This window comes from Nicotiana attenuata, unplaced genomic scaffold (genome assembly GCF_001879085.1).
Source record: "Nicotiana attenuata strain UT unplaced genomic scaffold, NIATTr2, whole genome shotgun sequence".
Classification (NCBI taxonomy): domain Eukaryota; kingdom Viridiplantae; phylum Streptophyta; class Magnoliopsida; order Solanales; family Solanaceae; genus Nicotiana; species Nicotiana attenuata.
Window position 1 is genome coordinate 122,861 of NW_017673394.1, and position 13,746 is coordinate 136,606.

General features: G+C 35.1%; 2 protein-coding genes across 2 annotated transcripts; one reads left to right on the forward strand and one right to left on the reverse strand.

Annotated features, from left to right (window-relative positions):
* The first annotated feature begins 4,581 nt into the window (after window positions 1-4,581).
* On the forward strand, window positions 4,582-7,172 carry LOC109216260 (F-box/FBD/LRR-repeat protein At1g13570-like). Its single transcript, XM_019380405.1, has 4 exons — window positions 4,582-4,624; window positions 5,416-6,255; window positions 6,351-6,515; window positions 6,602-7,172. Exons 2-4 carry the CDS (start codon window positions 5,443-5,445, stop codon window positions 6,923-6,925), a joined length of 1,302 nt encoding a protein of 433 aa, XP_019235950.1. The 5' UTR covers window positions 4,582-4,624; window positions 5,416-5,442; the 3' UTR covers window positions 6,926-7,172.
* Window positions 7,173-7,432: 260 nt separating this feature from the next.
* LOC109216263 (COP9 signalosome complex subunit 8) lies at window positions 7,433-10,917 on the reverse strand. The gene is made up of 5 exons (XM_019380408.1): window positions 10,767-10,917; window positions 10,576-10,655; window positions 10,280-10,461; window positions 8,263-8,370; window positions 7,433-7,866 (listed from the first exon to the last, which is right to left on the reverse strand). The coding sequence occupies exons 1-5, from the start codon at window positions 10,848-10,850 to the stop codon at window positions 7,727-7,729; spliced, it is 594 nt and encodes a 197-aa protein (XP_019235953.1). The 5' UTR covers window positions 10,851-10,917; the 3' UTR covers window positions 7,433-7,726.
* Window positions 10,918-13,746: the final 2,829 nt, after the last annotated feature.

The window sequence follows — 13,746 nt, forward strand, 5'->3', positions numbered from 1 at the left end:
AAAAAAAAATAGATGTACCTAAAACCGAATAGGTAATTTCTTGAAATTCTTAGCGTCCTATGGTGTCATATCGTTCTTGCTTGATCTCATGTTTAATTTATATGGTCAATTTCTTGACTCTTCTTTTAGACACTATTATTTTCCATTAGTCTTAACATATATGTTCTTATTACTTGATCATATTCAAATTAAATTATCCAGAGATAAATTCATATGGAGAAATAGTGGACAAAACGGGCTACGTGAGTAAACAGAAGTTTCGATCGATGGTTGATATCTATGAGGCAACAAAGCCTGTGATGAATATGAAGAAGAATTAGAAGCAGCATATATGCATGGCTAGTTTAATTTGGAAACCTACACACCTTATAATAATTGTCATGTAGAACTTAGCCCTAATTATCTAGTTGCGTTAATGCTAGTGATTTTAAGGTAAATGTAAAAATGTTACAGTTGTGGATTAATGAACTTCAGAAGTTTTTGAAATGGCAGAATAGCCTAAATGGCACTTATACTTGTGCCACTTTGTCATGCCGGTCCCTAAACTTATCATTTTGCCAATTGAACACTTACACTAGTTCAAATCGTATATTCTAAATCCCTCTGACCATTGACCGAGCTTATGTGGCATTAACATAGCTGAGGTGGACAAGTTATGTGTAACACACGCGTGTAAAGAGAGTGATACTAGTGATTTTAATTAAAAATGAATTAAACTAAAATCATGCACAAAATCAGGCAAAAAAATCCCACCTTTCTTCTCGCCCCCAATCCCTCTTTCCCCTCCACACTACTGTAAACAATGGAGGAGCCTTCAAAGGCTTGTTTTGGTTATTATTGTTGTGTTTCACTATTTGAATCTTTATTCGGATTTTGGAGAGGAGATTCAAAGGCTTGTTTGTTGAGAATTTTCGAAATTCCATTGCTGGTCTTGCGAAGAACGAATCTAGTGGTTTGAAACCTAGTACTAAAACTCAGCTGGGTATTGAAATTTAGACTTGAAAATGCGATGAACATTTGTGTTTGAGGATCAAAACCGGAGGGACAAGCAGAGACGCCATTAAAGCTCGCTTGAAGCTTCTGGGTATCTGTGTTCGAAGATTTCAATTTTAAGGCTCTCTATGTTTCGGATTCCCCCTCTTTGGTCCATCTCTATGAGGCATCTCGTCGCCCTTATGGGATTGTGTCTAAAGCCCAATGCCTCACCCGTGTTTCAGAATGAGGCATCTCGTCATTTACTCATGCCTCACCCGTGTTTCAGAATTTCACATTGAATAACAGAGTGAAAAGGCTTGATCTTGGTGGGAAAGCTTTGAGCAATTTCATGAAGGAGTTAGTGAGTTACAGGAGCGTTAATTTGATGGACGAGAATTTCCTTATGGATGATGTGAAAGAGAAACTCTGCTTTGTGTTGCCGGAGACTTGCAGATTGCTAGGGTTTTCTAAAAAATCCTATTTTTAAATAGTTTATTTTCCTATGTGGCACTAGTAATGATGTGGCGTCCTACGTGTAGGAGATTGTATTACACACACTGGTAACATCCTGTCATAAGCGTTTATTAAATACGATTTGAACTAGTGTAAGTATTCAATTGGCAAAATGATACGTTTGAGGATCGGCATGACAAAGTGGCACAAGTATAAGTGTCATCTAGGCTATTCTACCTTTTGAAATTTCAATTTTTTTCAAGAATTGCATGCAGCTGTGTGGTTCTTAGCTCACAAGTGAACGTTTTGACAAATTTTGAGGAGGTTTAATTTCCCATGTCATTTTGAAATTTAGACCTTTCCATTTAAGTATTGTCATTGTTCAGGAATTTTATTGTGGGAAATTATTTGTTTTATTCAAGAAGATTATGAAAACCCTTAGGAAAAACTATAATATGCTGCTGAGAGAATTCATGTACTCAAAAGTGAATTGTGTTATATATTTGTTCTCCTTTATCTCAATGTTTATCTCGTAATCATTTGATTTCGCCAGAAGAACCTCCGTATTCCTTCACGAAACATTTTACGTCAAAAAGCAAAGAAAAATAGTTGCCGATTAATAAGAAATTTGAGGTTGGAAGTTGTTTTGCTTTACATGTACATTAACAAAAAACATGAAGATTTATCTTTTTAATAATACTTCCAAAAGTTATAAAGAAGCACTCAACTAATTGATGAAACCCAACTTGTTAAAAATTTCATTGATTAGCCTGTATCAGCACAACTCAAGACAGTGGATGGAATTGTTGCAACTATATATATTTCATCAACTCAAAATATGTTAAAACTAGATTTGTATGCATTGTATATTCAAACGTCTAATTTAGGGGCGTTAATGAACGAGTTGAACTAAGGGATTTTTACCTAGCTATACTATTTTTACCTAGCTATATTATATTAGAAACTTATTTACCTATGTTCTCTATGTTTTGCAGTTTTTAACAAGTATCTAGGTTTTTCTTACAAATTGGAGACATTGCTTCTTAAAAGGCTCTCGCCCCATTATTAGTGCATTCAATTAAGGGATTCAATTACATCCTTTCCTTTTTTTTTCCTCTCCTCTTCTCACCTTTTTTTTTACATCAAAATCCCTTAATCTACGCCCAAAATCTCCATCTTTTCTCTTCCCACCATTTTCGACAGCTTTATATTATATAAAAATATTAAGAAATTGTATGATAATTGTATTCATAATTGTATTTGAATTGTGTCAGATACATCAATGTCTAAACATAAATGTATCATACTTGTATCACAATTGTATCTAACTTGTATCTGGTACATTAATACCCAAAATAATACGTGATACAGTATTGTACCAAGTATTATTTTGGGTATTGATGGATCATATACAAGTCAAATACAATAAAGATTTTAGAAAGAAAGAAAATAAGATTAAAATTTTACCCACAACTTGATTCTATAGCAATATTTTAAATTTCGTCTGCATTATATCAATAAAAAAATAGAGATTTCAGGTGATAGTAAGAAAGAGAGAAATTGAATTTCAAAAGCTTTGGAAGAGGAAAAGAATCTACAATTTTGGGGGGATAACAGCGGGTATGTAAGATTTTGGGTAAGTAAGATGTTGGATAACAATGGGTAAACAAAATTTCTTACTGTAGGTAAGAACAATTTTGGGTAATTGTTAAGAAAGAGAGAAGATGTTTTTGTAATCCTTTGAAAAAGGAAAGAATCTTAAATATAGGGGGGATTATTGAAAATGGGGGTTGGATTTCATATAACCGATAGGCTAGATTTAAGGGATCTTGAAATTCTTCTTTTTTATAATTTTTTATATAACTAGTAAATATAAATATACAAAGTAATTAATAAGGAACCTAAATAAATATGGTAGATATGTTTCTAATATTGATAACTAGGTAAAAATCCCGCTATCTATTTTTAAAATAAACTGAATTGATAAATTGACGAGTTAATGATCCGGATGAACTGGACTGAAATAAATAGAATAAAAATAGGTGAAACGATGCATTATAATTCAACCTGCCCAACTCTTACTAGATTTCAATTTCTTTATTTGTTTTCGTATAATTTGCTTAATTCTAAACAAACTAAGAAAAAATTTCTTCGTTAAGACTATATGTAATATTCAAACAGAACTTTTTAAATACCAAACAAAATTCTAATATGCAGCCACTCACTTAGGCATTAAAATTGTTATGTGGCTTCGTTCTGATAACTTGTTTTGGTAACATGTCTGGTTTTGGTAATCTATTTTGGTGGCCAATGAAACTTGTGAAATTTGCCTATAAAAGGGCAGCACTTCTCACGTCAGAAATGCACCAGCAAGATTCGAGGATTCCTCTCTTGTATCCTTTTCTCTCTCTCTCTATTAATTGAGAGTATTTTATACGAGAGCGAGTATTGGATTATACTTGTATGAACTCTTCTTTATAGTGCTCTCGTGAGGTTACTCTTTTTGGATATTTGGAGTTAATTGGAATATTATCTCTAATTTTGTACTTTTTTTATGTACTCTAGTCAGTATAATGATATTGTTCATCCCCACGTGCGCACATAGGTTATCAAGGCGGAGACAGAATTTCAACTTTATGCATGCGCTCTGAATTTTAGAACGAGTACTTCAAATGCTGATTATAGTATTCTGTAAATTTGTAATTTATACATTATTTAATNGATTCTGAATTTAGTATTTATACATATTTAATTATTATTTTAACACAAATATATTATTTGAACAAAAGCTACTAAATCGGTCTTCTAGCTCCACCTTGTAGGTCAGACTGATTAGAACCACATTAAATTTATGCCTCATTTATGTGCTTACATTATCGTCATTATAGACTTGCATATTTTGGTTATAAGAGATAGTGTAGTTTTACCAAACTAATTAGAGATAATTGCTAGTTATCCTACAAGTGCTGTCGCCTTACAGAGTAATGTTAGATTTTACCATTGACGCGTGTCATATATATATATATATATATATATATATATATATATATATGTATATATATATATATGTTTGTATGTATNCACTCTCATATATATATATATATATATATATATATATATATATATATATATATATATATACACAACTGAGTTAGCCATCAGACGACTTTAGGAGCACTTGACAATTCATTCTCAGGTTCATCATTCTCTCCTTTCTTACTCACTGTTTTCTTCATTGTTGATAAAACTCTTGTGTGTTCTTAGCTACTATTTCAGAGAACACTCCCACTTTTTGGTAACAGTTTTAATTAGTTTTAAAAAGATAGAACAATATTATTTAGGCGTTGAAGGAAGTATTAAAGTGGTACCTAGTGAACTCTCTTGTCACTAAGCTTAATTAGGCTTTGCAAGTTTTAGTACTGAAGTGATTAGTACATAGAATAAAACTAAAAATAAAAAGGTAGGAAAACTACTACAGTCAAGTGTCTCTATAACAGCCTCATTTGTTTCGGATTTTTTTTTGATGTTATAGCAAAGTGTTATTACAGAAACATATAGTATATTATAACATAATATGAAAATTGGTTCCATGAAAAAGTTGGTTATTATAGTGAATCGCTATTACATAGCGATGTTGTTATAGAGGAGTGTGACTGTACTTTGATATCGCATCCGTCCAATTTTTCTCTTTTCTTGTGGCTGTTGATTTGTGCTGATAAGCTTTTTAGCCGCAAAAGCAATGCAACCCTCGTCTCTGTTTAATTAGTTTCCCGTTGGAATACTACTTCTTTATAAGGTCCTGTATTTCATGAAGTATATATGGGAATCTTGCTGCTAATAATGCCAGTCCATATATTAAGAGGAGACAACTTAGTGACTTCAATTACAATGCACCCTTTCTTTTATTTTTAATAATGTGAATAGCTCTGTCTAGACAGTTTGGAGATTCTGTACCTTTCGTGTTCAATTCTTGGTTTTTTTCTGCAGATTCTACTGGCTGTTTTTACAAATACGATGCCTCCTAATGGCAAAAAGCAAAGTTTACCTCCGAATGTACTTGGCAACCTTCCTGAGAATGTAATCGATGACATTCTTTCTCGTTTGTCTTTACGAGATGCTGTGAGGACAAGCATGTTATCGAAGAATTGGAGATATAAGTGGTGCAGGCTTACACAGCTGAAACTTGATCAAACACTTTGGGAAACAACAAATGACTTAATACCCCCTACTGTTAAAATTACTGACATTATCTATCAGCTTTTGACCCTTCATGTAGGACATATTTCTAAATTTATCCTCTCCGTCTTTGATCTTATCAACTGCCCTAAGATTGACAACTTGATATATTTCCTCTCTCGGAATGGCATTCAACATCTTGTTCTTCAATTCCCGATAGGTAACCCATACAAATTGCCTTCCTCGTTTTTCACATGTTTGCAGTTGAGGCATGTGACTCTCCATCGATGTATAGTACGTACTCCACTGGTCTTTAAGGGATTTCATAGGTTACTTAGCCTAGAACTAAGTCAAGTCACAATTTGTACTGAATTTCTTGGACGTTTTATCTCCCGTTGCTCGTTGCTGGAGCATTTGCTGCTGGAATACGTAGATAATGCAAACCACATTGAGGTTAATGCTCCCAAGCTGAGATCATTTGTCTTCACGGGCAATATACATTTCCTACATCTAAAATGTGTCCCTCTTCTGGCAAAAGTTTCACATGAGTCTACAGCATCCCTTTTAAAAGCAGGAAAAAATGATCTTGTCAATTTTTTTAACTCTATTCCTGCACTTGAGCATCTCCACTGGAATTACAATAGTTTCCGGGTAATCATGACTTCACTTTAATATGTTTTCATAGATGTACCATCTCTTTGGGCTTTAACTCGTCTGTTTTTTTTTTTCCAACATTTTCCTCCTAGTTCATGGTTACAGGACCAGGTGAAGTACCAACAAGGCTTCCCTCAGCTCTCAACTGCCTTAAACATCTTTACCTATCTGAAATTTGCCTGGAAGAACGAGTCGAGCTTTTATGTGCTCTTTGCTTGATTAGAAGCTCCCCGAATTTAGAGGAACTTGAAATTAAGGTTCTTAATGACGTTTGTTCTTCATATGTGTGTTATGATTTTCTTATTTTCATACTCATTAAATTTTCAGTTTTAATCTTTCTTAGGGGCCTTTTGATCTTATGGGCAAATTACTTGCTCCTGTGCTCTGGAGCGCTGTTGATGAAATTCCAGCAACCTTCTCAGATGCGACGTATAATCACCTGAGGGCAGTTAAGATTAAAGGTGTAGCAGGAGCATGGGGTGAAATGCAGCTTATCAAGGTTTTATTGGCCAAGTCTCCAGTGCTGGTGAGAATGGTAATTGAGCCCGATGTAGTAGGAGATCAATCTCTCAAAGTACTTGCGAAGATAGCCAAATTTCAGCGGGCATCACCTAAAGCGGAAGTGGTATATAACGTGGATGCTTATCCCGGTTACAATCTCGCTTGATGTTCACGAGTCTTTAATCATGACCAAGATCTTTTGTTAAAATATTTTGGAAGCTCAAGTATAAATAGAAATGAATGTTGATGCAATAGCATAAGCCTATAAGGCTGTGTTTTGCCTTGCTATTAGGTAGTATGAAGACTACAAGTTTGGGAACATAGTGAATCAGGATGGATGTTTTGGGTAGTGTATATATACTGATTCACAGCAATGAATTAAACGTGTAGTTCTTCCATGCAAAAAATACTATCTCGACTCTTGTTATTAGCTTGAAACGTGAAATTTTTCCAAATCACATTTAATAATTATTTCTATTTGATTATTTCGTAGCATGTTGAATTCATTTTTTATTTTAGACAACAGTTACCGTACAAAATTTTGCACTGGTTTATTAGTGTTTTCCAAATAACTTCCACCAGAGCAAGAACGGAATGGAAAATCTTAGAGGAGAAATGAAAAATCAAATCATAGAATGTAAGTTTTCTACTAATGTACTTTAACGAAGAAATCTTTCCAAAGAAGTGTGCTCTCTCTCGAGCTTCATGGCAAAGTCCCAAATACCTAAGAATACTGCATCAAAATTCAAACACTTTCAGGTATAAATAAGCCTTTTCCAGTTGTTATGAAAAGATAATCCACTATGCCATGGTAATAATATACTTTTCAAGAGAGACAATAATCATCGAACCCAAGTTTAGATCTGTTGCTATAAAATTTGGCCACCTTCTAATTTCTCCAACCAGTGGACTAACAAAAAAGAAACTATCCTACTAAGATTTAGAAATCTCGGAACCAACAAATTGATTAGTGCTCAAGATGGAAGACATATTCTGTCAAGCGCTGTAATTTACTGGGGTCTAACTTCTGTTCTGTCACAACTGCTTGTTTCTTCACAGTAAGCATTGGAGAAGCTGGATCCAATACCCAACCCTGTTGCAGCGCATCTGAAAGGAAGATGACAAAGTAATTATTACCAGTCAGTGAAAACGCATGAACACATTGTGATTGAGATTTTTTTTCTGGCAAGTATAACTGAGGCTTGCATATAAATCACAACAGCAACAAACAAACACCAAATAGGTGAGAGCTTATGAATACCTGAGACGTAGAATAAATAGATAAGTATTCAAAAGACTTCATTGTATGTGCTTCTTTAACATTTAATGCCCACTTATATTTGTTAACCACTTCACCCAAATATTTGATCTTAGAATACCATAGCCTGTGAAACCTTTTTAACTGATTCAATAACTCGATAAACTTCAGTTCATTTAATGTCCTCTTATGTACCAAAAATAAACTCTTAGAGACTGCAAGCACGCTGTAGGATAAAATCTTACAGTTTGTAGCATCATTTTCATTCATTCCAAGGAACTGAGCTGTATCTTGTGTGCTAATGGTAGAATAAGCAGAAAGCAGGAGCTCAAACATCCTTTTCCTGTATAATTCTGCAGAAGGATGACATGAAAATGATATGAAAATCCAACATACAGAGATGAGGTACAAGAACTTGAAGTTTAACTTTACATACTATGGTTCCTTTCATATATTTGAGTAATTGCTTTTCTCTATAAATTTAGAAAAATGGCTAGCAACTATTGACATTTTCGCAGCAATTGTGGTCTCGCCCAATGTCACAAAGATTAAAAAAAATGCATGAATTTCACATTTGCATCTACTGGATGCCAGTAATGAAATTTACTATCACTTCATCAAAGAAACTGCATGAATTTCAATACACAAAAAATAGTTGACAATTTACTTTTTAACCACACTACGGAAGATCCTAAGAGCTGGAACGTAGCTTGTTGAAACACGCCTCCTTGAAATGCTCTTGCACCTCATCCATGCTTCTTTCTCTCCCACAACCAATCCCCAACTCAGAAGAACTCCACATAGACTGAGGAGACATATACTTTGGTATATACCCACATCAGATAATCCTTAACCTCTCACAAAATTGTAGTAGCATGGTTCTAGGTTTTACTTCTTTTTTCTGATAGGTGGTATGGTTCAAGTATTATCTGCGAGCTCTCCAGAGATATGATGATAGAGCTACATACCAATATCTTCTCATTTGAAAATTTAAATTTTGATATAGAAAATTACGCGCCAAATTATCCTTTATATCCTCAAAGACATTTTTCCTCAATTTTTCAGCCAAGTACATGATAGATTTCATGTGCCTGGAGAGGTACCAATTATTTAAAATAACCCAGAACTCTGATTAGCTCACAAAGTAAATGTTAGTAGAAAGAGTATATACAGTCCTTGTTTTAGTAAATACAGTGTCTTGTCAGAATTAAACATGCCGACAACAGGAACCTGTTAAGCTCGCCCAACTCAAATAAGAGTAACTGACAAACATGAATGCAGAGAAAAATTAACAAGGAAGAAAATAGGAGCACAGAAACATTATTCAAAAGAACATTATCCACAATTTTCTAGATCAATAAGTTTTTCAATGCCAAGATTCAAGCATAGAGTTGATACTCCCCAACCGACAATCACAAGATCAAAGGAGGACAAAATTGACCGTCGCAATTGAGAAAAAGGCAACACCTTATGATCTCCCTTTCTAAGGGATCACACCACTAAACCCAGCCTAAAATAATAAGCTCAACAAGATAAAACTTGCTTATAGTGACTGTTTCTTACCAATCCAGCCATTGGCCCATTGCTAGATATCATTTCAATTTTCTCCGTGTTATAGCATGACATACAGAACGGTAGAACGATTCTCCCTGCCCACTTAAGTTGTTTAACTGAAAGTGGCCATTTGACTTTGAGATAAGTTCATAGAAAACCATTCCTGTCTCAAGCCATTATCAAACTCCAATGGTTAATCCTGGAGTGCAGCTCAACTTTGTGATTTAAGCATATTCATAAATTCTTCTAATTCACAACAATGGCAATACATTGTCAATCCTTACATGTGACTTGATCCACATTAAAAGAGGTAACAGTCTCTGGCACTTAGCTTATAAGTCCCAATTCTTAGTCATTCATATATTCCATTATCTATCGTAATAACCTTCAGGAAAGAAAACAAATCCTTCTAGGTTTTTGACAGGCACAAAAAAGAATGCTGATCCCTTGTAAAATACCAAGTAAAGTAGAAACTTATTTTCACTAAGCTTTCAAAATAATTACTATAGTATTTTTCATCAAGGACAAAAAGAATGTCGGCCTATTGCTAAATGACGACTTATGCAGAAACTTATGTAAAGAATTCAACAAAAACTGACTAGACTAGTTCCTTCGATTAACAGAAGATGATCAACGAAATCTCCACCATCTGCTCTAGTATTAAAAAATTTTAACAATAATAAAGAGCAGGAAATTGCACCAACTTGCCTGCAAAGGAAGCCACAATTGGCTGAACCTCAGGAGTCCAGCTGAATTCTCGAATAGCCTCATACACGCCCACGTAGTCCCTCGTCCAAAGCTTCTGCCCGATCCTCCAAACAGCCACCACCTCAGGCCGGCCCTCCTTTATTGCGGCAGGTATCTTCTTCCACAGAAATCGTGCACTATTACTGCATAAGTACCACAATAAAGAATGTAACCCTGATCAATCCCTTAACAACACCCAATCTAAAACCCTAAAATTCCAAAAGTAAAGTTGCTATTAGTACAAAATAAGGGATTACATGTCATTGTTGTAAATATGGCCTAGAAGGTGAATCGCGTAAGGCCATTCGTCTTGACAATCAATGCCCTCAGCGGCACCCTATGAGTGTGGCCAAAGCGAATAGAAACAATTAGTTCTTTTTTTTTCCAAATCGGTTGAACGGATAATAATAGAGTGGCAATAAATTGAGAGGAACTAAGGAGAAATTACCTGAAGTAAGAGGTTGTCACAGATATCGGCAATCTTGTCATAGGACTTGGACGCCAACGCTTCGTTGAGGAGAGAGGTATCCATTGGAGGACACTGTTTTTTCTCGTCTTTCTTCTCCTTCTTCACTGTCACTGATTCTCTGCGGGGAGATCAGAATTACAATATAGTGGCTTGTTTGGGCTTTTGGTCTTTGGGCCTGAGATCTTAAACATGGGAGAAATTCAAAAGTAGCCAGATTTACAAGTGGTCATTCAGAAATAGCCACAGTTTTAAAAGTAATCGAAATTTAGCCACTTTTCATGTAAAGATAAATCTGAACGAAAACACTGTTCAGAATCCGAAAAATATTCCAGCATAATATATGGAGTTCCAGCATAAGTATACTGGAACTCCAGCATATTATAATGGAGATACGGCATAAGTATACTGGAACTCCAGCATAATATACTGGAGTTTCAGTATAATATACCGGTCCAGTATAATATGCTGGAAGTTCATACACCGGTGCACCGATCTCCAGTATATTATGCTGGACCGGTCCGTGTTGCAGCAAATAGTGGCTATTTTTCAATGACTTTGCAAGCGCTGGCTATTTTTGAATGATCAGTCCGAAAGCTGGCTAGCCCGTGCTGTTTTAACCTTAAACATGAAGGGCTAATATTACTTTTAGCCAGCTATTTACATCTGATAGCCGAAAAAGTGTATAAAACTTGTATAATTTTTTTATATAACATACAGAATGCATATACAAAAAAAATATACACATATTTTATATTTTTTTTTGACTATTATATTTACCGTGGCTATACAGTGTCATTTTCTGAAACATCAATTAGACCTTTTTAGAACCACCATTTATATTTTGACCATGTCAAGAAAAATCTTAATAAGATAGTCATGCACCGGAATTTTAAAGTTCGTTGTCATAATTTTGAAGCATGTTGCCATAATTCTCAATTCTGGTAGGATATTCCAAAATTGCTGCGTTCTTCAAAATTCAATTTGCAGATTCAATAATGAGTCTGCAATTTGGTTTTGAAGTAGCTAAATTTAAAATACTCTATGAACTTTGGCCATTATTTAAATAGGGATAGTAAAGACAACTAACTTCTGGCTTTGTGCATACCTCCTTCCGCCTACCCATTAGAACATTTTCATACATTCTATTGAAGACATCTACTTTGAAAGGGTAAAATAACTTATAAATTATCAGTATAAATTATTTAGTTGTAGCACATTGTAGTATTTTTGTTTAAATTCGACTGTATATATTCCATGTTCAGTTTATTTCACTATATAGTCACTAGGAAGATACTATTTGGTTAAAGTTGTGAGCGTTACTGTGTTAAAACACAAAATCAGAAAAAAAAACTGTTAGAAGAATTAAAGAAATCTGGAAAATAGTAGAGAATCAGAAATATTCCGAGTCCACAAGTTTCTTGTGTGTCCTTAAGGAATTTTAACCCCCTCACAAGTTGCCAAGGTAATGAATTAAATCCTCCCAGGATAAAACGGAATAAACCTTCCTGCAACAGTGGCAATACAAACTGCAGGATCCCAACGAACTCAAAGAACGGAGCAAAATCACACATACGAATTGGAGAGAGATTGACTGCGAATTAGGATGCAGTATATTCAAAAAGAAAGAAGTTCTGGAGTGTTTTTCGTGTGTAGAAAATGGAGCCTTGCCTCAGAATTTATAGGCAATTATCAGAAGAGGTGTCTGGAAAAGGTGCCTTTTCAGAAGAATACGCTGCGGTTAAGACAGAACCGCGGTCAGAGAGGCTCTCTGAATCTGCCTGCCGCGGTTCTACCGCGGTTACAGCAGAACCGCGGCCAGAGAGTCCCTCTGAATCTTCAGCAGGGTTCTGGCGTATTTTCAGCAGTGATTTGGCATTTAATTAATTATTAAATAATTAAATAAATTTTGTCCAAAAATAATCTTATCGATCGATCATACAAATCCAAATCCAAATCCAAATCCAAATCCAAATCCAAATCCAAAGCCAAAGCCAAAGTCGAGCCGAGCGAGCGACGACGACGGCGCGAGGGTTCATTCTCTTCAACTCCTTTTAAGAGCTTTAAGAAGTGATTCTATATATAAGCACACAAATGTGATTGTCCCTCACCAATGAGGGACAAAGTGCAAGACAAAAGTTCGCTTCTTCAAATTTTTATTTTTCCCTCCATTTTATTTCCCTCCATTTCCAATTCACACTTCTTCTACTTTAAAGCTCAATGGCTTAAAGTCCAACAATCCCCCACATGAATGGGAATGGCTGTATCAAGAAAGATCATAGATGAAAGCTGTGTGATTTGCAAGTAAGGATTAATTGCATCTGGATAAGTAGGTTTCCCTTTGAACTTTCCGTAATGAACATATGTCGGATATACTCGGTCAATCGGTAGATTTGATATCTTTGAACCGTCGAACTTTAGTGTATACCTTGACAACCATATGTCACACAATCAACCCTTAACCGTCTTTTAGTTCTCATTGTTGTGTTCGTTTCAGCCATGAACACCGCCTGGTCTCAAAAGTGCGTAGAGAATTGGCCTTACAGAATTCTCATTGAAGCGGCTTCCACTTCACCCTTACATAGGTGATTCCTAAACGTGTAATCCTTTAGATTGACACTATTTGATAACTACCATATCAAACTTAGGTAATCATTAAAGAACATGTAAAGTTCTATCCTTGTTACTGAACATTGTCTTCATTACGAGAAGGGACCAAAGATTTTACTTTGACAATGTTGAACCGGTCAATCACAACTTTGTTTGAGCTCCTTGAACCTAGATCTCGGAACATCCAAAATTCTAGGTAGAGTTACCGCCATGTTGACTTGTCCTCGGCCATAGTCCCATTCCCTTAGATGATTTCTCAACTCCCTCTCTAGTTAAGCCTTTTGTAAGCGGATCCGCCACATTATCCTTTGATCTTACATAATCAATAGTGATAATTCCACTAGAAAGTAGT